Source organism: Oncorhynchus mykiss, chromosome 12 (assembly GCF_013265735.2).
Source record: "Oncorhynchus mykiss isolate Arlee chromosome 12, USDA_OmykA_1.1, whole genome shotgun sequence".
Classification (NCBI taxonomy): Eukaryota; Metazoa; Chordata; class Actinopteri; order Salmoniformes; family Salmonidae; genus Oncorhynchus; species Oncorhynchus mykiss.
In genome coordinates, this window is record NC_048576.1 from 94,014,908 (window position 1) to 94,038,223 (window position 23,316).

Below are 23,316 nucleotides of genomic sequence, written 5' to 3' on the forward strand. Positions count from 1 at the left end.
TCCTTCGTAGGAGAAACATTTTTGGTTCCAGGTAGAACCCTTCTGGCACACCTGTAGAACACTCTGTGGAAAGGGTTCTTCATTGAACCCAAATGGGTTCTACCTAGTATCAAAAAGGGTTCAACAAAGGGTTCTCCTATGGGGTGTCATAGCTGAATCAGAATTAGTTGGGTAACATAGATAAATAAGATGTTTTATTGTTACATCATAATATGCTTATGTGAGATACTTGTCATTAGAATGTCTCTTTTTGGACTATACTGTCGGCAGTTGCATTTTCCTTTCTTCTCTAGGGAAAAGTAACTTGAGTCCCAGAGAGGGGAGAGGTCAGGCTTGTCTTTTACATGTCTGGTAATATGCAGAATATCAGAAAGGGAGAAGTCAGAATTGAACAGTGTCTTCCAATGTGAATGTATCTGTTAAACCATGTGATGGGGAGATGTCGTAGAAAATTGCAAGATTATGTTATAGTGCTTGTAAGATTATGTTATAATCTTTGTATTGCATTAGAATACTGTGTGTGTGAGGATGGGCCTCTATGAGATAGCACTGACGTTGTCTAAAGAGCATTCCAGATAGTGAGGTAATGTTTTGGTACTATGAAGTACCAAGAAAGAGATTAGAACCTTGTCTTAGAGAGCAAACTGAACTATAATTTATAGCTAATGCTATCTGGCTATGGGATACTCATGTTTTAAGTAAAAGGCCCATTGTGAAGTTTCTGAGATCTGTGGTTCGTCATGTGAGTTGAGAGGGGTGTATTTTGGCTATAAAATATACCAGAATTATTTTGTAAGCACTCTCAGAATTCATTTATAGACACTGGATTGATCTGAGAGTCACAGGGCTATGGTGAAGTTTAAGTATCACTCTGACTGGTGTGTGGTTTGTAACTCTCATCATTTAGTAATACAGGAAATTACCACGACAGGGGACAGCCAAATCATCTTTTTAGATTCTAGATAGTGTAGGAACGATCACCCTGGGGCACTCAGATGGGCACAGAACGAATTTAACCTCCGTATCTATCTTATATCGAATTTTTTTTAGGGGGAGTAGGCCTATTATAACACGGTCCACCAAAAATATTATCCACTATATGAATACACACACCGATATCATCAACTATATGAATACTCAGAAACAATATCATCAACTATATGATTACACATAACAATATCATCAACTATATGAATACACATAACAATATCATCAACTATATGAATACACATAACAATATAATCAACTATATGAATACTCAGAAACAATATCATCAACTCTGTAAATACACATAACAATCATCATCTTACCTTTTATATTTGTCTCAACAGAAGCCGAGTCTGGAATGATCATGACTTTCCTTTGCTCTGCTCATTTACATATCATGTTCTGCCTGTTCTTTTTCACACTCCCTCTCTCTTTATAGCTCTTACAATGTGCATTAGCATACTTTCCACAAGAGTCTGAAAGTCTAGGGATGTGACATCATTCTTCCACAAGATAATCCATAATTTGGTGTTTTATTGATGGTGGTGTTCAATTGGGTAGAGACCTGGTACAGCATTCAAAACATGAAAACACCACTGCATAACACCATTAAATACAGTTGGAATGTAGTTAGAACTCTCCAACTGTTTCCATCAAACAGAAAAACAACACGAACGTTGGATAAATACATTTAGGTTTTAAGATACGGCACTTTGCTTTTGCATTACCCATATAGCTTTTTAAGGTCATACAAAGGCAGAGTGCAGTATCAGCATTTTAGGGGTCATAGGTCAGGTCAGTGGTCATGGTTGATATGCAAGAAAAACAAACAACTTCAAAACCATTTTTCTCTGATTCACTGTGTGGACTGCTCTTTGTCTTTGTAGGGCAATATCCTCTTGCTTTTTTGCACCCCAGTATCTCTACTTGCACATCATCATCTGCACATCTATCACTCCAGTGTTAATGCTAAATTGTAATAATTTCGCCTCTATGGCCTATTTATTGCCTTACCTCTCTACTCTTCTACATTTGCACACACTGTACATATATTTTTCTACTGTATTATTGACTGTACGTTTGTTTATGTGTAACTCTGTGTTGTTGTTTTTGTCGCACTGCTTTGCTTTATCTTGGCCAGGTCGCAGGTGTAAATGAGAACTTGTTCTCAACTGGCCTACCTGGTTGGTTAAATAAAAGTGAAAAAATATATATATTTATATATATATATATATATATATATATATATTTCAGGTGGATGACCCTTAGTCTGCCTCCTGTCCCTCCTACCGCCATGGGTACACCTTCCTGAAAACAATGACTCTGTCACGTCTCTCATCGGACGGCATGGACCAAAGCGCAGCGTGGTAAGTGTTTGTCAGAGTCGTGTCTATAGGTGGCAGGGAGGTCAGGCACAGGAGAGTAAAACGAGTGTAATGGAGTCCTTTTAAAAAAATGTCCACTGAACATGCTCCAAACACTAAATGCACATACATAATAAAGATGGGTACGAAGACCCGTCGCGCACCTACACAAACTAAACAACACTGACATAAAACAATCTCTGACAAAGACATGAGGGGAAACAGAGGGTTAAATACACAACAGGTAATGAATGGGATTGAAAACAGGTGTGAAGGAAGACAAGACAAAACCAATGGAAAATTAAAAATGGATCAATGATGGCTAGAAGACCGGTGACGTCGACCGCCGAGCACCACCCGAACAAGGAGAGGCAACGACTTCGGCAGAAGTCGTGACAGTGTTCATGATTCTTTATTAATCAAAACACTCGAACAAAATAACAAATAGAAAAAGGAATAATTCTGTAAGGCAAATAAACTATACAGAAAACAACTACCCACAAAACACAGGTGGGAAAAAGGCTGCCTAAGTATGATTCCCAATCAGAGACAACGATAGACAGCTGCCTCTGATTGGGAACCACACTCGTCCAAAAACGAAGAAATAGAAAACATAGAAATAAAGAAACTAGAATGCCCACTCTAGTCACACCCTGGCCGAACCAAAATAGAGAATAAAAGCCTCTCTATGGCCAGGGCGTTACAGACTCCATACTTTGCTTAAACCTGTTCTGCCAGTTCATGTCCTTAAAGACTAGAATGTTCCAATGTGGTTAGCCAAAACGATGACAGGATAGTTCACACATTCATCCTTCAGGGTTAGTGTCAAACAGATATATCACATTTCTGGTTCGTCCGTGACTTGTTTCCTGCTTGTAGCAGGCCGTGGTTACAGGAATCCTTTTCTCTAACTAGAAGTTCTTTGATTTCATGAGATTATTTTTTTTGCAGTAATGCAATTTAAGGTGTCCTTGGATGAATGTCAACAATATTTATAACCAGCATTGCTAAATGAACTGTTGTAATAAAAAATAATTAAAATAATTACATTTACTGTCACAGACACCGGATAGGTGCAGTGAAATGTGTTGTTTTACAGGGTCAGCAATAGTAGTTTGGCACCCGTGGAGCACATTAGAGTTAAGTGTCTTGCTAAGGGCACATCAACAGATTTTCACCTTGACAGCTCAGGTATTCAAACCAGCGACATTTCAGTCCAACGCTCTAACCACTAGGTAATCTGACCAGACCAGTTCACACCCTAAATGAAAACAATGTCCAAATGTCCCTGAAGAGGTACTAGGAGTATGATTTAAATCGCATTGAAATGCAAATACCCAGATAATGGTAAGAAATATAGAAAATAAAACATGTAAAAGTTAGCTAATATAAAGAAAATGACAGAGTTGACAGGAAGACAACGTCAAAATATATCTGATGTATAAACATTCTCCGTGTTGAATTAGTTCATACCTTATGGATAAATAAAGCTTGAGGGTAACTACAATACAACATTCAAAACACGAAAACAAAACTTCATAACATCAGTATATACAGTTATACTATATATAGTTAGAACTCAAACTGTTTCCATCAAACAGAAAAACAACAAGAACGATTGATCAAAACATTTAGATTTTAAATAAACTACATAACATCAGTATATACAGTCATACTATATATAGTTAGAACTCCAACTGTTTCCATCAAACAGAAAAACAACAAGAACGATTGATCAAAACATTTAGATTTTTTAATACTGCACTTTGCTTTTGCATTACCCATATAGTTGTTTAAGGGCATACAAAGACAGTATCATAATAATTTATGGGTCATGGGTCAGATCAGTGGTCATATGGTACAATATGTTAAAATAATTTTATTGTAATTTTACCGATATCTTATTGGGCTCATTTCTGGAGGTGGAAATTGTATTTTTAAATGTGGTCAGCATCATTGTATTTTAGATGTGGTCAGCATCATTATATTTTAGATGTGGTCAGCATCATTATATTTTAGATGTGGTCAGCATCATTTTTTGGGGCCGTTTTGTCACCAGAACTGAGCTTCTCAAACAGTATGATTATATGTCTCTCTGAAATGAAACCTTCAAGTAATAGATTTTGAACAAATACATGTCTGTCATTGAACAACCCCATGACATGATTAGCTACACCTGGAAGGTGACCATTTGGACAGTTCTGCATTATTCCTTCAGCAGCTGAGTTCATTACATCATTATTATACATTATCTGCAGTCCGGGGATGGCACATGTTGAATGGATGTGTCCTACCAAATGAAGGATTGGAACAGTCCCCCATCTGAACTGTCCAAATGGCGATCGTCGGGGATACCTTCCAGGGGTCGCTGGCTATCAACAGGCAACAACTCTGGAAGAAATAATAATGAATAACGTTCTCTAATGCAGCAGTGGAATCCTTTTCAAGAGGCAGATGATCACCGTCGGTTGGAGGGGACAAGACAGGATCAAGGTCTGCAGCAGCCAGGAGGAAAGATTGTGTCACTAACCCGGGCCCGAGGACAAAGACAAAGAGGCTGAGCATGCAGGACAAACTGGCCATGGAATTTCATGAGCACAAACTAATGTATTTAAAAGAATAGCATGATATGAAGATGTGAATCTTTCATGTTGAGTTGTCTATGAAGGAGGAGGAGAGGAACATGAAGCAGTAGCAGTACCAATGTTCTTCATGTTGAGTTGTCTATGAAGGAGGAGGAGAGGAACATGAAGCAGTAGTAGCAGTACCAATGTTCTTCATGTTGAGTTGTCTATGAAGGAGGAGGAGAGGAACATGAAGCAGTTGTAGTACCAATGTTCTTCATGTTGAGTTGTCTATGAAGGAGGAGGAGAGGAACATGAAGCAGTTGTAGTACCAATGTTCTTCATGTTGAGTTGTCTATGAAGGAGGAGGAGAGGAACATGAAGCAGTAGCAGTACCAATGTTCTTCATGTTGAGTTGTCTATGAAGGAGGAGGAGAGGAACATGAAGCAGTAGCAGTACCAATGTTCTTCATGTTGAGTTGTCTATGAAGGAGGAGGAGAGGAACATGAAGCAGTAGTAGCAGTACCAATGTTCTTCATGTTGAGTTGTCTATGAAGGAGGAGGAGAGAAACATGAAGCAGTTGTAGTACCAGAACTCTACCTGGTAGTTGTCTTGGGCAGCAGCAGCATCACGGAACTTGATGTAATTGTGTTTCAGTTCACATATAGCATTACAGACTTGTGGCCTATTCTGATACAGTCGGTTCACTTACACTACACAAATCTCCTGTTTCACGATAGAAAGTTCCAGATGCCAAAAAACCTCAAGGTGATCAATACTTGTAGGAAAGGAGGGATGGGCTGTCCCCTAAGAGAGTCAGGAGAAAGCCTTGGCTCAAGCAAACAAATTATGTCACCTGCATTTTCTTTGTACATACAGAAACGGTCTCGAAAACAGAATGAATCAAACTCATTCAGTGGATGATTCTGTCTATAACCGCCCTTCTGTCTGGCATTGGAGGTGCTCTTTGATCATCATTGAAATAGTCCAGATAACCCATTTACCTCCATTGCCAAGGTCAACCTTGGGGCTAACATCCATTATTATTATTATGAAGTTAAAGCTACTTCTGACCAGGTTTAGTTTAAGACGTCACTTAGATCTAGACTAATCGTCCTTCTGGAAATCAGACTTTTTCAATCTGGTCTGAGACTATTTTAAAACATGTCCGAGGAATGCTATTTCAGTTAGTCCAGTTAAATAGTAGATCATAGGTGAACAAGACATTGAAAATACATAGACCCTTAAATTATGTGTCCTCAATGTAATCTAAAAATCTCACATTAGCTGGTAGAACTGACCAAATTAAATGAATCATAGAGATCTTATCACATTTTCCATTCTACAAGTCCATTGTTTTGGCTCATGTTTCTTTATATTCATATACCCTGGGGGCTATGTCGCTTCTGATCTGTCATGTCTCTTTATATTCATGTACCCTGGGGGCTATGTCGCTTCTGATCTGTCATGTTTCTTTATACCCTGGGGGCTATGTCGCTTCTGATCTGTCATGTCTCTTTATATTCATATCCCTGGGGGCTATGTCGCTTCTGATCTGTCATGTTTCTTTATACCCTGGGGGCTATGTCGCTTCTGATCTGTCATGTCTCTTTATATTCATATCCCTGGGGGCTATGTCGCTTCTGATCTGTCATGTTTCTTTATATTCATATACCCTGGGGGCTATGTCGCTTCTGATCTGTCATGTCTCTTTATATTCATATACCCTGGGGGCTATGTCGCTTCTGATCTGTCATGTCTCTTTATATTCATATACCCTGGGGGCTATGTCGCTTCTGATCTGTCATGTCTCTTTATATTCATATACCCTGGGGGCTATGTCGCTTCTGATCTGTCAAGTTTGGAGTTGTGTTGCTCTGTTATGTGGACACTTACATTTTTATTTCCAGTTGTGTCACCCTGGTCGTGTCAGTATACAGTAACTTTAAAGAGCAACCATTTCCACTCAAAACCAACTTCTCATTTATAAAACAGCCTATGTGGCATCAGTATGAGTCAGAAACATTTATGCTACCATCAAAATTGACTCAAAAGTGTAAATAGGATAACTTTGGTCATAGAGAGTGTAGAGAGTGTTCCAGAGTAGAGAGTGTTCCAGAGTAGAGAGTGTTGCAGAGTAGAGAGTGTTGCAGAGTAGAGAGTGTTCCAGAGTAGAGTGTTCCAGAGTAGAGAGTGTTCCAGAGTAGAGTGTTCCAGAGTAGAGTGTTCCAGAGTAGAGAGTGTTGCAGAGTAGAGAGTGTTCCAGAGTAGAGAGTGTTGCAGAGTAGAGAGTGTTGCAGAGTAGAGAGTGTTCCAGAGTAGAGAGTGTTGCAGAGTAGAGAGTGTTCCAGAGTAGAGAGTGTTGCAGAGTAGAGAGTGTTCCAGAGTAGAGTTTTTTTTTCGGGGGGGAGGGAATGCCCCAGACGCCCCTACTGGCTTCGGCCTAAGCCCACAACGTCTTCAAATCCTAGAAATGCCCGGGGACAGGCCACACTCCAGCCACCGCTACAACCATCGCCACCGACTACCACTACTGCTACTGCAACCACTGGGGAGAGAGGAGCGGCTACCCCTGAGGAGAGAGGAGCTGCTATCCCTGGAGAGAGAGGAGCTGCTACCTCTGGGGAGAGAGGAGCTGCTACCCCTGGGGAGAGAGGAGCTGCTATCCCTGGAGAGAGAGGAGCTGCTACCTCTGGGGAGAGAGGAGCTGCTACCCCTGAGGAGAGAGGAGCTGCTATCCCTGGATAGAGAGGAGCTGCTACCTCTGGGGAGAGAGGAGTTGCTACCTCTGGGGAGAGAGGAGCTGCTACCCCTGGGGAGAGAGGAGCTGCTATCCCTGGAGAGAGAGGAGCTTCTACCTCTGGGGAGAGAGGAGCTGCTAGCCATGAGGAGAGAGGAGCTGCTATCCCTGGATAGAGAGGAGCTGCTACCTCTGGGGAGAGAGGAGTTGCTACCTCTGGGGAGAGAGGAGCTGCTACCTCTGGGGAGAGAGGAGCTACTACCCCCATGGGGAGAGAGGAGCTGCAACCCCCATGGGGAGAGAGGAGCTACTACCCCCATGGGGAGAGAGGAGCTACTACCCCCATGGGGAGAGAGGAGCTGCAACCCCCATGGGGAGAGAGGAGCTACTACCCCAATGGGGAGAGAGGAGCTGCTATCCCTGGGGAGAGAGGAGTTGCTACCTCTGGGGAGAGAGGAGCTGCAACCCCCATGGGGAGAGAGGAGCTGCAACCCCCATGGGGAGAGAGGAGCTACTACCCCCATGGGGAGAGAGGAGCTGCTACCTCTGGGGAGAGAGGAGTTGCTACCTCTGGGGAGAGAGGAGCTGCTACCTCTGGGGAGAGAGGAGCTACTACCACCATGGGGAGAGAGGAGTTGCTACCCCCATGGGGAGAGAGGAGCTGCTACCCCCATGGTGAGAGAGGAGCTGCTACCCCCATGGTGAGAGAGGAGTTGCTACCCCCATGGGGAGAGAGGAGTTGTTACCCCCATGGGGAGAGAGGAGCTGTAACCCCTGGGGAGAGAGGAGCTGCAACCACTGGAGAGAGAGGAGCTGCTACTTTGAGAGACTGCAACCCTGCTCGAGAAGAGCTTAATGATTGGTGATTGTTGGGACAACTTTGGCAGGAGCTTCAGTGATGAAGATTGCTCAACTTGCTGATGTTTAACAATATGCGATGGCTGTTTCAGTCATCAGGTCTCAACCCAATTCAACACTTATGGAAGATTCTGGAGAAGCGCTATCAACAAAACACCAAATGGTGGAATTTCTCGTGGAAGAATGTCACATCCTTCGAATAGAGTTCTAGACACTTGTAGAATGTATGCCAAGGAGCGCTATAAAGAGAGAGGGAGTGGGAGAGAGAACAGGCAGAACCTGATATGTAAATGAGTAGAGCAAATGAAAGGAACTTTCGACGACCAAATGATCATTCCAGACTCTGCTTCTGTTGAGAGAGATTAAAGGTAAGATGACAATTGTTATGTGTGTTCATATAGTTGATGATATTGTTATGTGTTTTCATATAGTTGATGATATTGTTATGTGTATTCATATAGTTGATGATATTGTTATGTGTATTCATATAGTTGAGGATATTGTTGTGTATTCATATAGTTGAGGATATTGTTGTGTATTCATATAGTTTATGATATTGTTATGTGTATTCATATAGTTGAGGATATTGTTGTGTATTCATATAGTTGAGGATATTGTTGTGTATTCATATAGTTTATGATATTGTAATGTTTATTTATATAGTTGACTAACAACAACTTACACTTCCTCAAAACATGTGGTGTGTGTTCATTAGTGTCCACCATAGCAAAACATTTGGCAACGGAGACTGTTTAGGTCACGTAGTACAGCATTTGGAATAAACTGTTTATTTAAAATTTTAAAACTCTTGGCTGTGGTGTGAACTAATGAATTACGACCCAGGTAGTAGCCTACGACTCGGCTGTTGATGTCTGCCTGATAAGGAAACTATCATGCAAGCTAGATGTACTGGTTTTCTGAAGCTAGCCAGCTTCAGTTAGCTTCACAATCCAGCTCAGGCCACATCCATAAGAATATACAGAGTGCTAGTCATCAGGAACGTGCTCTCTCAGCAGAACAGAACATATCTCAATCACTTGACAAATTAAGATCCTACATCTGTACTAAGAATATTACTTGGTAATTTGGTGCTGCTAGTGATAAACAACATTTAGAGACAGAATACAGACAGAGGAGTTTACACATAGTTTAGGTACAACCTTATACACAACTGGGTAGAGTGAGCATAGAGCAGTGGATATACACATATACAGCACAGTGAGTATACAGTGTATATACACATATACAGTACAGTGAGTATACAGTGTATATACACATATACAGTACAGTGAGTATAGGGTGGATACACACATATACAGCACAGTGAGTATACAGTTGATATACATTGGCTATACAAATATACAGTGCAGTGGGTATAGAGTTGATATACAGTGGATGTACACATTTACAGTATCAGTATAAATATATCTAAGATAGATGAACTGAGTGCAAATGAAGTATAGTGCAGTTATCTAGTGTACAGATCAGAGGTGGCTTGATGTGGGGTGTAGCTTAGAGTGTATAGTCCTTTAGTCTCTATGGGCCAGATGGCCTGTTGGTGAGGGCCAGATGGCCTGTTGGTGAGGGCCAGATGGCCTGTTGGTGAGGGCCAGATGGCCTGTTGGTGAGGGCCAGATGGTCTGTTGGTGAGGGCCAGATGGCTTGTTGGTGAGGGCCAGATGGCCTGTTGGTGAGGGCCAGATGGCCTGTTGGTGAGGGCCAGATGGCCTGTTGGTGAGGGCCAGATGGCCTGTTGGTGAGGGCCAGATGGCCTGTTGGTGAGGGCCATATGGCCTGTTGGTGAGGGCCAGATGGCCTGTTGGCGAGGGCCAGATGGCCTGTTGGTGAGGGCCAGATGGCCTGTTGGCGAGGGCCAGATGGCCTGTTGGTGAGGGCCAGATGGCCTGTTGGTGAGGGCCAGATGGCCTGTTGGTGAGGGCCAGATGGCCTGTTGGTGAGGGCCAGATGGCCTGTTGGTGAGGGCCAGATGGCCTGTTGGTGAGGGCCAGATGGCCTGTTGGCGAGGGCCAGATGGCCTGTTGGTGAGGGCCACAGCACTGGGAAGGAATACTTTTTAATGTACATGGCTGTATCAGGAGGACAGGATCTTCTTGTTTAACCATTTGACATATTTTATGCACTGTTGTTCAGGCTGGTTTAATGAGTTCCATATAACAGGCTACTTCATCTGCAAGAAAACAGGTGGCAGCACCAGTGATCATCAGCAGTTATGTGATTTCATGATATGAATTTAAAAGTACGTTTCTAGCCTATGCAGTTACAATACGGTTGTTGAAACTGTGGCACACATTTATTTGCAATATTAGAAGTCGGATAAATGTATTATATTTGAAGGAAAGACGGGCATAGAACTATTACAGAACTGTCATAGAACTGTTATATTTAATAGTCGAGTTAGTTTGATATAGTGCATTCGGAAAGTATTACAGAACTATCATAGAACTGTTATATTTAATAGTCGAGTTAGTTTGATACAGTGCATTCGGAAAGTATTCAGACCTCTTAACTTTTTCCACATGTTGTTAAGTTATTCTAAAATGTATTAAATAGTTTTTTCCCCTCATCAATATACACACAATACCGCATAATGACGCAGTAAAAACGGATTTCTAGACATTTTTGCTTCACCATACGGATGGTGCCAGGTTTCCTCCAGATGTAACGCTTTGCATTCAGCCTAATAGTTCAATCTTGGTTTCATCAGAGCGGATCATCTTGTTTCTCATGGTCTGAGAGTCCTTTAGGTGCCTTTTGGCAAACTCCAAGCGGGCTGTCATGTGCCTTTTACTGAGGAGTGGCTTCCATCTGGCCACTCTACCATAAAGGCCTGATTGGGGGAGTGCTGCATCTCCACAGAAATTGTCTGGACCTCATGGCCTGGTTTTTGCTCTGACTTGCACTGTCAACTGTGGAACCTTATATAGACAGGTGTGTGGCTTTCCAAAGCATGTCCAGTAAATTGAATTTACCACAGGTGGACTCCAATCAAGTTGTAGAAACATCTCAAGGATGATCAATGGAAACAGGATGTCAATTTTGAGTCTAGTAGCAAAGGGTCAAACGACCACCCCTCATCACTGTCAAACGCTCCCTAAAACACTTCAGCGAGCAGGCCTTTCTAATCGACCTGGCCCGGGTATCCTGGAAGGACATTGACCTCATCCCGTCAGTAGAGGATGCCTGGTTATTCTTTAAAGTGATTTCCTCACAATCATAAATAAGCATGTCCCATTCAAAAACATGTAGAACCAGGAACAGATATGGTGGTTCACTCCAGGCCTGACTGCCCTTGACCAGCACAAAAACATCCTGTGGCGTACTGAATTAGAATTGAATAGCCTCCGCAATATGCAACTGTTCAGGGAAGTTAGGGACCAGTACACACAGGCAGTTAGGAAAGCAAAGGCTAGCTTTTTCAAACAGAAATTTGCATCCTGCAGCACAAACTCCAAAAAGCTCTGGGACACTGTAAAGTCCATGGAGAATAAGAACACCTCCTCCCAGCTGCCCACTGCACTGAGGCTAGGAAACATTGTCACCACTGATAAATCCATGACAATCGAGAATTTCAATAAGCATTTTTCTACGGCTGGCGATGCTTTCCACCTGGCCACCCCTACCCCGGTCAACAGCCTTGCACACCCCATAGCAACTTGCCCAAGCCTTCCCCATTTCTCCTTCTCCCAAATTCAGTCAGCTGATGTTCTGAAAGAGCTGCAAAATCTGGACCCCTACAACTCAGCAGGATGAGACAATCTGGATCCTCTCTTTCTAAAATTATCAGCCGAAATTGTTATAACCTCTATTACTAGCCTGTTCAACCTCTCTTTTGTATCGTCTGAAATCCCCAAAGATTGGAAAGCTGCCGCGGTCATCCCCCTCTTCAAAGGGGGAGACACTAGACCCTAACTGCTACAGACCTATATCTATTCTACCCTGCCTTTCTAAGGTATTCGAAAGCCAAGTTAACAAACAGATCACCGACCATTTCGAATCCCACCGTACCTTCTCCGCTATGTAATCTGGTTTCCGAGCTGGTCATGGGTGCACCTCAGCCACGCTCAAGGTACTAAACGATATCATAACCTCCATTGATAAGAGACAATACTGTGCAGCTGTATTCATCGACCTGGCCAAGGCTTTGGACTCTGTCAATCACCTCTTTCTTATCGGCAGACTCAACAGCCTTGGTTTCTCAAATGACTGCCTCTCCTGGTTTACCAACTACTTCTCAGATAGAGTTCAGTGTGTCAAATCGGAGGGCCTGTTGTCCGGACCTCTGGCAGTCTCTATGGGGGTGCCACAGGGTTCAATTCTCGGGTCGACTCTTTTCTCTGTATTCATCAAATATGTCGCTCTAGCTGCTGGTGATTCTCTGATACACCTCTACGCAGACGATACCAATCTTTATACTTCTGGCCAATCTTTGGATACTGTGTTAATTAACCTCCAGACGAGCTTCAATGCCATACAACTCTCCTTCCATGGCCTCCAACTGCTCTTAAATGCATGTAAAACTAAATGCATGCTTTTCAACTGATCGCTACCAGCACCTGCCCGCCCGTCCAGTATCACTACTCTGAACGGTTCTGACTTAGAATATGTGGACATCTACAAATACCTAGGTGTCTGGTTAGACTGTAAACTCTCCTTCCAGACTCACATTAGGCATCCAAAATGAAAATCTAGAATCGGCTTCCTATTTCACAACAAAGCATCCTTCACTCATGCTGCCAAACATACCCTCGTAAAACCGACCATCCTACCGATCCTTGACTTTGGCGATGTCCTTTACAAAATAGCCTCAAACACTCTACTCAGCAAACTGGATGCAGTCTATCACAGTGCCATCCGTTTTGTCACCAAAGCCCCATATACTACCCACAACTGCGACCTGTATGCTCTCGTTTTTTTATTCAGATTTGTTTAGAAAATAACAGATTGATAGATAATAGCTTACTTTTAATGAATAAAAATAAGTGTGAGACATGACCTTGTGTTGATGCACTGTCTATAACTACCTTAACAAACTGTGACTTATTATTATTATTATTGACAGTTAACATGGAGAAGTGATGTCACAACTACATGTGATTGCATTAAATCATCAGACTGTTTGGATGTGTCTGATAGTAAATGTTTTATTTCCAAGATATAATGAATAGTAGAGATCATTTGACATTCAATAATTAGTTGTCACTGTGTTAACCACAACCAACATGCTGGATCTCTGTTTAGGGGTCAGTGCTCTAAAATGAGCGTCTCTGCGGAACATGACACCACAGATAAGAGGTGAGATGACACACATTTTAAATAATTTATGAACAGTTTATTTCCAAAACGCTATTTCCACAAAAAAAGGTAATCATAAATTATTTATTTTTGTTACCTTAAATTTTTGATGTGTATGAAAATGCTTGTTTTTTTGTAAAATGCTATATCTCCATTGTTTAGCTGTAATTGAATGTTTATATTCTGTATATTTGACTGTGATATGTGGTTGTCTCACTTAGCAATCTTAAAATGAATGCACAAATCGAAACATTTGACCCATTTTCTCACAGCAGGAAAATAATCCTACAGCATCAGGAAATGTAAATTATTATGGGTTTTATAATGAATGGACAGGGGTTGATACACTTTTTTCAATCAAGTCTGAAAGTGAAATTGGAAATTAGGAACTTTAGAAGCCTTTTTAACCCTCGGAAAACACGACAAGTTCGCATTGCCTGCTGTGTAGGACAATTTGTGCAACAACAGGATTATCAAACTAAGATACGGCAACTGTACTGTATGAATGGAAGCAATTTTTCGTGTCAAATCGCCAGTTGGCAAGCCATCCCTTATTGGAATAATTGACACATAAACAAATATTACTGTAATTCAGTGTGGTAATTCAGTGATAATTCTACTTCCAGTGCTCTCTGCATTGCACATAGCATAAAGAGGGAAAACATTACAGATACAAATCAATACATAATAAATAAGGTTGTCGAAACAATAATTATATCGCTAGAGCAGTAAAAAGTATACATACATACACACAAACATAAATATATATACACTGTATATACACATACAAACATACATACATAACATATACAGATAAATAAATCCAGAAAAATTAAACAGAAGGAATTTGAACCCAGTCTGGCACAAGAGAAGATTCATATGAGAGACAAGCCTATACACAATCTATATACACACGTACCTTTTACCACATAGAAACGAAATATCTTTATCATTTAATTATAGCTATCCCGTTTTCTTTTATTCCAGGATTTATCTAAATGTTCCGCAAACGGAAATACACAACGGGGAGAAAAACATTTCAGTCTCTCCTCATGGCTCAGCCACATAATTCCAGTGTATATCTGGTGTGCTTTCTGGAATAAGAGCATACATATATTGTGGTAGAAAGGGCAATAGAGGATGAAATGAGTATCATTCTCTATTTCTTCGAGGTCACAATAGTTACATAATCTTTCCTCATTCCAATTTCACCACAATACCTACCTGTTTCAATACATGGAGGCAATATCCCTGATGTTACCTGTGCACATAAAGATCTCCTGCTTTTAGGTAGGTTATACTTAATGTCCCTCTCACACACAAATTCACTCTTAATCAAACAAAAAGTTTTAACTTTGGGTTCATGATTAATCTTCTTTTGCCAAATAATTTATAAACATAGCAAACAAAGTTGGTGATAAGGCGTCTCCTATCTGTACGATATTCATTAACACGCACACAAGCAATTGGTACTGTAACGGCTTTCTTCCTGGGAAGGAGAGGAGGACCAAAATGCAGCGTGGTTACAGTTCATGTTATTTTAATAAGGTAACTCAACATGAACAGAATACAAAACAATAAAAGTGGCAAAACCGAAACAGTCCTAACTGGTGCAGAAAACACAAAGACAGGAAACAACCACCCACAAATCCCAACACAAAACAAAGCTACCTAAATATGGTTCCCAATCAGAGACAATGACTAACACCTGCCTCTGATTGAGAACCATATCAGGCCAAACATAGAAATAGACAAACTAGACACACAACATAGAATGCCCACCCAGCTCACGTCCTGACCAACACTAAAACAAGGAAAACACACAATGGTCAGAACGTGACAGGTTTTTTGTAAAGAGACTGGATTGCGTGATACAATTTCCCATCAACCCCTGTATTTAACAAACTATAGGCTAAAATATCCTTAAACAATTTAAAGGAAATGCAACCAAATACTAATTGAGTGTGTGAAACTTCTGACCTATTGGGAATGTGATGAAAGAAATAAAAGCTGAAATAAATAATTATCTCTACTATTATTCTGACATTTAACATTCTTAAAATAAAGTGGTGATCCTAACTGACCTAAGACAGGGAATGTTTTACGAGGAGTAAATGTCAGGAATTGTGAAAAAATGTGTTTAAATGTATTTGGCTAAGGTGTATGTAAACTTCCGACTTCAATTGTATAAGAATGTTCTAACACTGTATTGTCCAGTTTAGTTCTCAGGGAACATATATCTTTATAAAAGTTATTCTTCAAAATATGCCGCATTTTTGTTACCTGAGAACAAACTAGCAAACCCCTTCTCCCACTTCTTAAGAACCTGTGTAATATCAGAGTTCAGCCCCCCTGCTCTTCCCTGACTTCCATTGGAATTTTCTTACGTCGTTTTGGTCCTAACTTGTTTATTTGGCTTCAAAACTGTTGAGGATTTCTTGTCTGTATCTCCTTAAAGTGTAGTAACTGCTCTCTCTGATATCTCCATTTGAATAGGCGCAGTCTTTTATCAAACATATGCTGTTGTTTCTTAAATTCCTTCCTAAAATGTTCTCTTATATTCCTATCTTTACACTGTAATAAGTACTCAGCCTTGCGCAATACTGACCATAGACCCATAACTCATCATTCCAGTAAAGCGTGTTCAGCTTGTAAACTTTCCTGGACTTCGGGGCGTATTTTTTATTCGCATCGTTGTTCCCCATTTCAGAATATATGATATCACAAAATGTTTCATATCACACATATACATTTAGAGGCGGCAGGTAGCCTAACTGTTAGAGCGTTGGGCCAGTAACCGAAAGGTTGCTGTTTCGAATACCCGAGACGACAATGTGAAAAAAACAGTTGAGGTGTCCTTGAGCAAGGCTCTTAACCATCATGTTCTCCAGAGGCGCCGTACTACTATGTCTGACCTGTAGGTAGGCTGTCAATGTAAATAAGAATTTGTTCTTATCTGACTTGCCTCTGTAAATAAAAGTTTAAAAAAATAAAATGTATCTTTGCAGAGTTTCGATGTGTTCCACCAGAGCTCTTACATGCCATTTCAGAACATAGAAAGTCATTTGGCATATTACATGTACATATACATGTTCTTACATGTAGGCCTATACGTGGTATTTATCTTTAGCCCCGAATGATGCACAGTAATACTTGGTTGAGAAAGTTCGTGATCAACAGAAAATATCATAAATAAAAGAGAATGATCAGGAAGTCTACTTTTTTCTCCAATTAAGTCAAAACATCGGCATTCTTCAACCATCTGGTTAGGGGGTAACACCTTACATTCCAAAAAAGTTTCTAGACAGTCGTGGAGGGTAACTATATAGTCCACTACAGCTTTTCCTTTGCCAAATATGGATGTAAAGTTATCGCTTAAGGGGCATATCCTTCCATTAATAATAGACATTTTAGAATCGCTGAAATAATTCTAACAGGGTTTCCCCATGATGATTAACACAGTCATACAAAGCAACACGCGATGGAATATCATCAATGTCTATCATTTATATAGTAACCTAACCTCCCAATTACACTGTTAAGATCCCCACATATGTAAATAGCACCTGATTCTGTATATAGGTATAGTTGACTATGACTATAGAAGGGGGATGCATCTCTACCCCATGTGGACTGTTCAGGAGGCAAAAAGAATGAAAACACAACAAAACAATAATCTGACACCCTATGTTCAAAGCGCAAAACCATAATTCCTTCTATGGCTGTTTTGATCATTTAAATGTAATATGTAACATGCACCACGCAGAGAGAACGGTCGCTATGTATGTCCTTGGAGTATGTGTCGATATTGATAGGATCGAAAGAAAGGGATCGCTGCTCTCAGCTTTCTACATTCTCAATCTTTCCTTAACATTATAATTATTTCACAAAACTGACAACGGATCAGCTCCTAGAGAGATATTACCACCTACGGCTGCAAACATTGAGGCGGCTTATTCTATCTAATGCGACCTCATAAAAATGCATTAAATCACGGATTTGGCACGTCATTGTGCACGTGTTAGGCTACACATCATGAAATATATTGAGACAAATTAGAGACCGTAGTCAACAAGTAGCAAAATAGAACTCAATTGATAGACCATGAAATGTATTTCGATATGATTGAAATAGGCCTAGCCTACTGTCTATATTTTAATACATTAATGCAGTCATCTCTGTTTTAATTTGAATAACATTTTTCTACGTCACTTGTTTATATCAATTGCAAAGACATTGGCAACTTTGTATTTGTAGTCAACTTTGCTCTAAAGTTATCGGTGGTCACAGATAGACTGATAAACAATGTGATTTTATGTTTAGCAGAAATCTTCTGCGTATACATTGGCACAGGAGGGCAAAACAAGTATCCAACGACTCACTTAGCTGTTCTGATTGATCTGAGGCAAGCGTTAGATTATAAACGTGTTCAAGTGCAACGTTAATATTGATGGTTTGGGGAATTAACTTTGAGAATCTTTGCGAAACTGGGCCCTGGTTAAGAGCATCTGCTAAATGACTCAAATGTAAATTGTAAATATTTACATACAGATCTCATATTTCTTTATTTAATTATATATATTAAATATATAAATATATATATTGATGTCACTAATTCATAATTTGTACAGTTCTTTATTAAACATTCAGTTATTTGTTACATTTGACTGTGTTAAACATAGCAGTACCACTTATTTCTCTGAGAGTGAGGCAGATATTTAGCAAAAAAACAATTGTTTTTATAATTTCTTTAAACAATGACAGCTAATTTACCAACATTTCTGAAATTGGATATATAGCATTTTGGAATTTAACTTTTCTTATGTTTCACCATCTGAGCTCAGAGAGATGTAATGTTTGTCTCTGTTGTGTTGAAGCCCAATCAAGCAGGAGGGACCAGCCTCCACTGTACCCAGCTGTGTGTCTATGAAGAGTGACCGGTCTATGGAACCTCCTATATATTTTAGACAGGGAGACATTTCTACTGAACAAAGGTAAGAATAACTCATGGGTCATGGTCAGTGAGTTAAACAACACTGTCTCTCTTCATTTCTCCTCTCAAATGTTCAAATGACTTTTGTTGTTTTCATAACATTCAGGCTAATCCTTTTTTCCATTTCTTAGTCCTAAAACTATGTTAAACAAACACAACATTCCCTCTGTGTGTGTGTGTGTGTGTGTTTGTGTGTTTGTGTGTGTGTGTGCGCTCCCTGGAAAATCTCATGTTTTGTCCACAGAAACCAACAGGAGAGATCAGAGTCAGAGATTCTCAGTGGTCAGTCTTCACTAAGTCATCAAACAGACCTGACCTCCATATTCAGTGTATGTGGTCCTGTTATGTACATTTACTTTTGTTTACATCAAGTAAAGTTGATCTGTCAATCATTCATTAATGTGTTAATGAGAAAGCATTTCTTCTCTTGCTTAACTTATTAACTTAATTTATTTCAGTTGCTTGAAGAGAATATTATGACATTTGTGAAGAACGAGCTGAAGATGTTCAAGAGGATTCTTAATCCAGAACTCCCACAAGGCTTTGAGAGTCAGAAGCAGGATGAGGAAGTTGTGGATGCTGACGATGAGAAGCAGGAGAGCAGTGCCAGAGAGGGGGCTCTGAAGATCGCACTGCACGTCCTGAGGAAAATGAACCAGAAGGAGCTTGCTGACACACTGGAGAAAAGTAAGACCTGTCTGCCTCATGTTGAATGTTGTTTTATAACAAACATATAAAAACTGTAGATAAAGTACAGCTAAAGTAGCTGTGTAACTCAATGATATTGTAGCAGCCTTAACACAACACCTAGTGGCCTCATCAAGTTGCAACGGAATGTGTTGTGTTGATGTATTTAGACAGAGAGAGGAGAGACAGAGAGGAGAGAGAGAGACAAAATATTAATGATACCATCAATAATAATAATAATAAGTCACACCAGTGTGTAATTCATTATAAAAAAACATGTACACATTTATACAGGCAGTTAAGAAAATAAATTATTATAAAGTACAACTTTATAACACATTCCTACCATACTGTAAGCATTAAAACAGACGTAATATTAATATCCTCTGTGTTCTTTCTTCATTCAGATGAGCTTGCTATGATTTGCCAATGTGAACTCAAATCTCATCTAAAGAAGAAGTTTCAATGTGTATTTGAGGGGATCGCTAAACAAGGAAACCCAACACTTCTCAACAAGGTCTACACAGAGCTCTACATCACAGAGGGTGGAACAGGAGAGGTCAATAATGAACATGAGCTGAGACAGATTGAGACAACAACCAGGAAACAAGCAAGACCAGAGACTGCAATCAAATGTAACGACATCTTCAAACCCTTAACTGGACAAGACAAACTTATCAGAACTGTGCTGACAAAGGGAGTTGCTGGCATTGGAAAAACAGTCTCTGTGCAGAAGTTCATCCTGGACTGGGCTGAAGGAAAAGCAAATCAGGATGTTCAATTTGTATTTTCATTCCCTTTTCGGGAGCTGAATTTAATGAAAGGGGAAAACCACACTTTGATTGAACTTCTCAATCACTTCTCAATGGAAACCAAAGAATCAAGAATCTCCAACTACAACAAGTACAAAGTTCTGTTCATCTTTGATGGTCTGGATGAGTGCCGCCTGCCCCTAGACTTCCAGAAGAACAAGATATGTTGTGATGTCACAATGTCAACCTCAGTGGATGTTCTGCTGACAAACCTCATCAAGGGAAATCTGCTTCCCGCTGCTCTCCTCTGGATAACTACCCGACCTGCAGCAGCCAATAAGATCCCTTCAGGTTGTGTTGACCAGGTGACAGAGGTACGAGGGTTCAATGACCCACAGAAGGAGGAGTACTTCAGGAAGAGATTCAGTGATGATGACCTGGCCAGCAGAATCATCTCACACATAAAGACATCAAGGAGCCTCCACATCATGTGCCACATTCCAGTCTTCTGTTGGATTTCTGCAATAGTCCTTGAAGACATGCTGAAACATAAGAGAGAAGAGATGCCCAAGACTCTGACTGAGATGTACACACACCTTGTGGTGTTTTATACCAGACAGAAGAATGAAAAGTATCTTGGGAAAGAAGAGACAGGTCCAGATTTGAATAAAGAGGGCATTCTGTCACTGGGAAAACTGGCTTTTCAACAGCTTGTCAAGGGCAATCTGATTTTCTATGAAGAAGACCTGAAAGAGGCTGGAATCGATATCAATGAAGCCTCAGTGTACTCAGGATTGTGCACACAGCTCTTTAAAGAGGAATGTGGGCTGTACCAGGACAAGGTGTACTGCTTCGTGCATCTAAGCATTCAGGAGTTTCTGGCTGCTGTATATGTGCTCCTCTCATTCATCAACAACAATGAGAATCTAATGGCCAAACTGCATTCAACGAGTATTAACTTTTCTTCGCTATTCAGAGTCCAGCTTGAAGTTGCTTTCTACAAGAGTGCTGTGGATAAAGCCTTACAAAGTGAGAGGGGAAACCTGGACCTTTTCCTCCGCTTCCTTCTGGGCCTCTCACTGGAGTCCAATCAGAAGCACTTACGAGGTCTACCAACAGAGACAAGAAGTAGCTCACAGAGCCATGAAGAAACAGTCAAGTATATCAAGGAGAAGATCAGGGAGAACCCCTCTCCAGAGATGTGCATCAATCTGTTCCACTGTCTGAATGAACTGAATGACCATTCTCTAGTGGAGGAGATTCAAAGCTACCTGAGCTCAGGAAGTCTCTCTAGAGCCAACCTGTCACATGCACAGTGGTCAGCTCTGGTCTTTGTGTTGCTGACTTCAGAGAAGGAGGTGGAAGTGTTTGACCTGAAGAAATACTCCAGATCAGAGGAAGGTCTTCTGAGGCTGCTGCCAGTGGTCAAATCCTCCATAGCTGCTCTGTGAGTCCATAGAATGACATTTAAGTTCTAATTATCAGGAAGATTATTCAGTTTAGAGAACAATATGTATTTTTGAACATCATATTGAATCAATACATCGGTGTTCACATTAGTATAACAATATGAACATACAATTGTAGGAGATGGAAGATGAATCTATATCTTGTTTTAAAGAATAAACCAAAAGCATCCACCGTTGCCCTTCTACACTACTGGTGTTAAATTAACACTGTGTTTGTGAAATCACTTTGTTAGGCTGTCAGGCTGTGGAGTCAAAGAGAAAGGCTGTGCTTCTCTGGTCTCAGCTCTGAAGTCAAACCCCTCACACCTGAGAGAGCTGGATCTTAGTAACAATGACCTGAAGGATTCAGGAGTGAAGCTGCTCTCTGCTGGACTGGAAGATCCACACTGTAAACTGGAGACTCTGAGGTCAGTATTCCTGTAGTTGGTCAACAAGTGGTAACTGTTCACCAGATCCACATGTGTTTACCAGGCACACATAGTCGACACCATATGTGTTTGGACAGTGAAGCTTACAGTTTTAAATGTTGCGGTATCGTCCAGCATTTTGGATTTGATATAGAATGTTTCATATTAGGCGACAGTACAGTGTGTTACCTTTTATTTCAGGGTAAAGGTGAAAGGTTAGCATGTTTTGTTGTAGTCTCTGTAAAACTCTCACTCATTATTATTCATGATTCATACATGATTTTCCTAATCATGGCATCATCAAATTATTTTAGTAGTGTTTAGAAACATGTTATCTACTCACTTAGACAGATGATTAATCCAGTCATCATCCACTATTCAAATCAAATCAAATCAAATCACATTTTATTTGTCACATACACATGGTTAGCAGATGTTAATGCGAGTGTAGCGAAATGCTTGTGCTTCTAGTTCCGACAATGCAGTAATAACCAACAAGTAATCTAGCTAACAATTCTAGCTATTCAGTTACTATTGGGCAAAACACAACCCAACACCCAACCACAACAAACTGCAAATGCAACCAACAAGTTTGGGACCAAATACTAAACTTGCGACAGTGGAGAATGTCACCTTTTTTTTTCAGTATTCATACATACCTGTTATACTGTTTAGAAATGTAAGCACTTTATATATCTAGTTCTCCCATTTGAATAATTCCTAATGATTCACTTATATAATATTAAAGTTGTCATAAGTGAAGTTTTTGGTCTCACATTCCTTGCCTGCTGTGATTACATCAAGCATGTGACTCCACACTTATTGAATGCATTTGCTGTTTGATTTGGATGTGTTTTGGATGATGTTTTTCCCAATAGAAACGGAATAATAAATACCCTCCTGTCATTTTGGAGTCACTTCACTTGTATTGTCAGTAAGAACAGAAGATGTTTCTGAACACTTCTACATTAATGTGGATACAACCGTGATTAGGAATAATCATAGATGACTCCTGAATGATGATGAATGACAAAGTTATAGAGGTGCAAAGCTCAGAAAAAATGCTATCCTCCCCTGTTATTGGTAGCACTTAGAGCTTAGCATGTTTTGTTGTAGGCTCTGTAACTTCCTCAATTAAAATGATTATTCATGAATCATTCCTGCTTTCCCTTAATCATGG

At 40.4% G+C, this 23,316-nt stretch overlaps 1 protein-coding gene across 1 annotated transcript; it reads left to right on the forward strand.

The window, feature by feature from the left end:
- Positions 1-8,813: 8,813 nt before the first annotated feature.
- Positions 8,814-22,008, forward strand: LOC110515058 (NLR family CARD domain-containing protein 3-like; the record flags this gene model as incomplete). The annotated part of the gene is made up of 7 exons (XM_036939556.1): positions 8,814-8,883; positions 13,775-13,828; positions 18,706-18,822; positions 19,066-19,150; positions 19,280-19,508; positions 19,916-21,707; positions 21,963-22,008. Coding segments are annotated over exons 2-7 (2,307 nt in total), but the record flags the coding sequence as incomplete, so codon positions are not given.
- Positions 22,009-23,316: the final 1,308 nt, after the last annotated feature.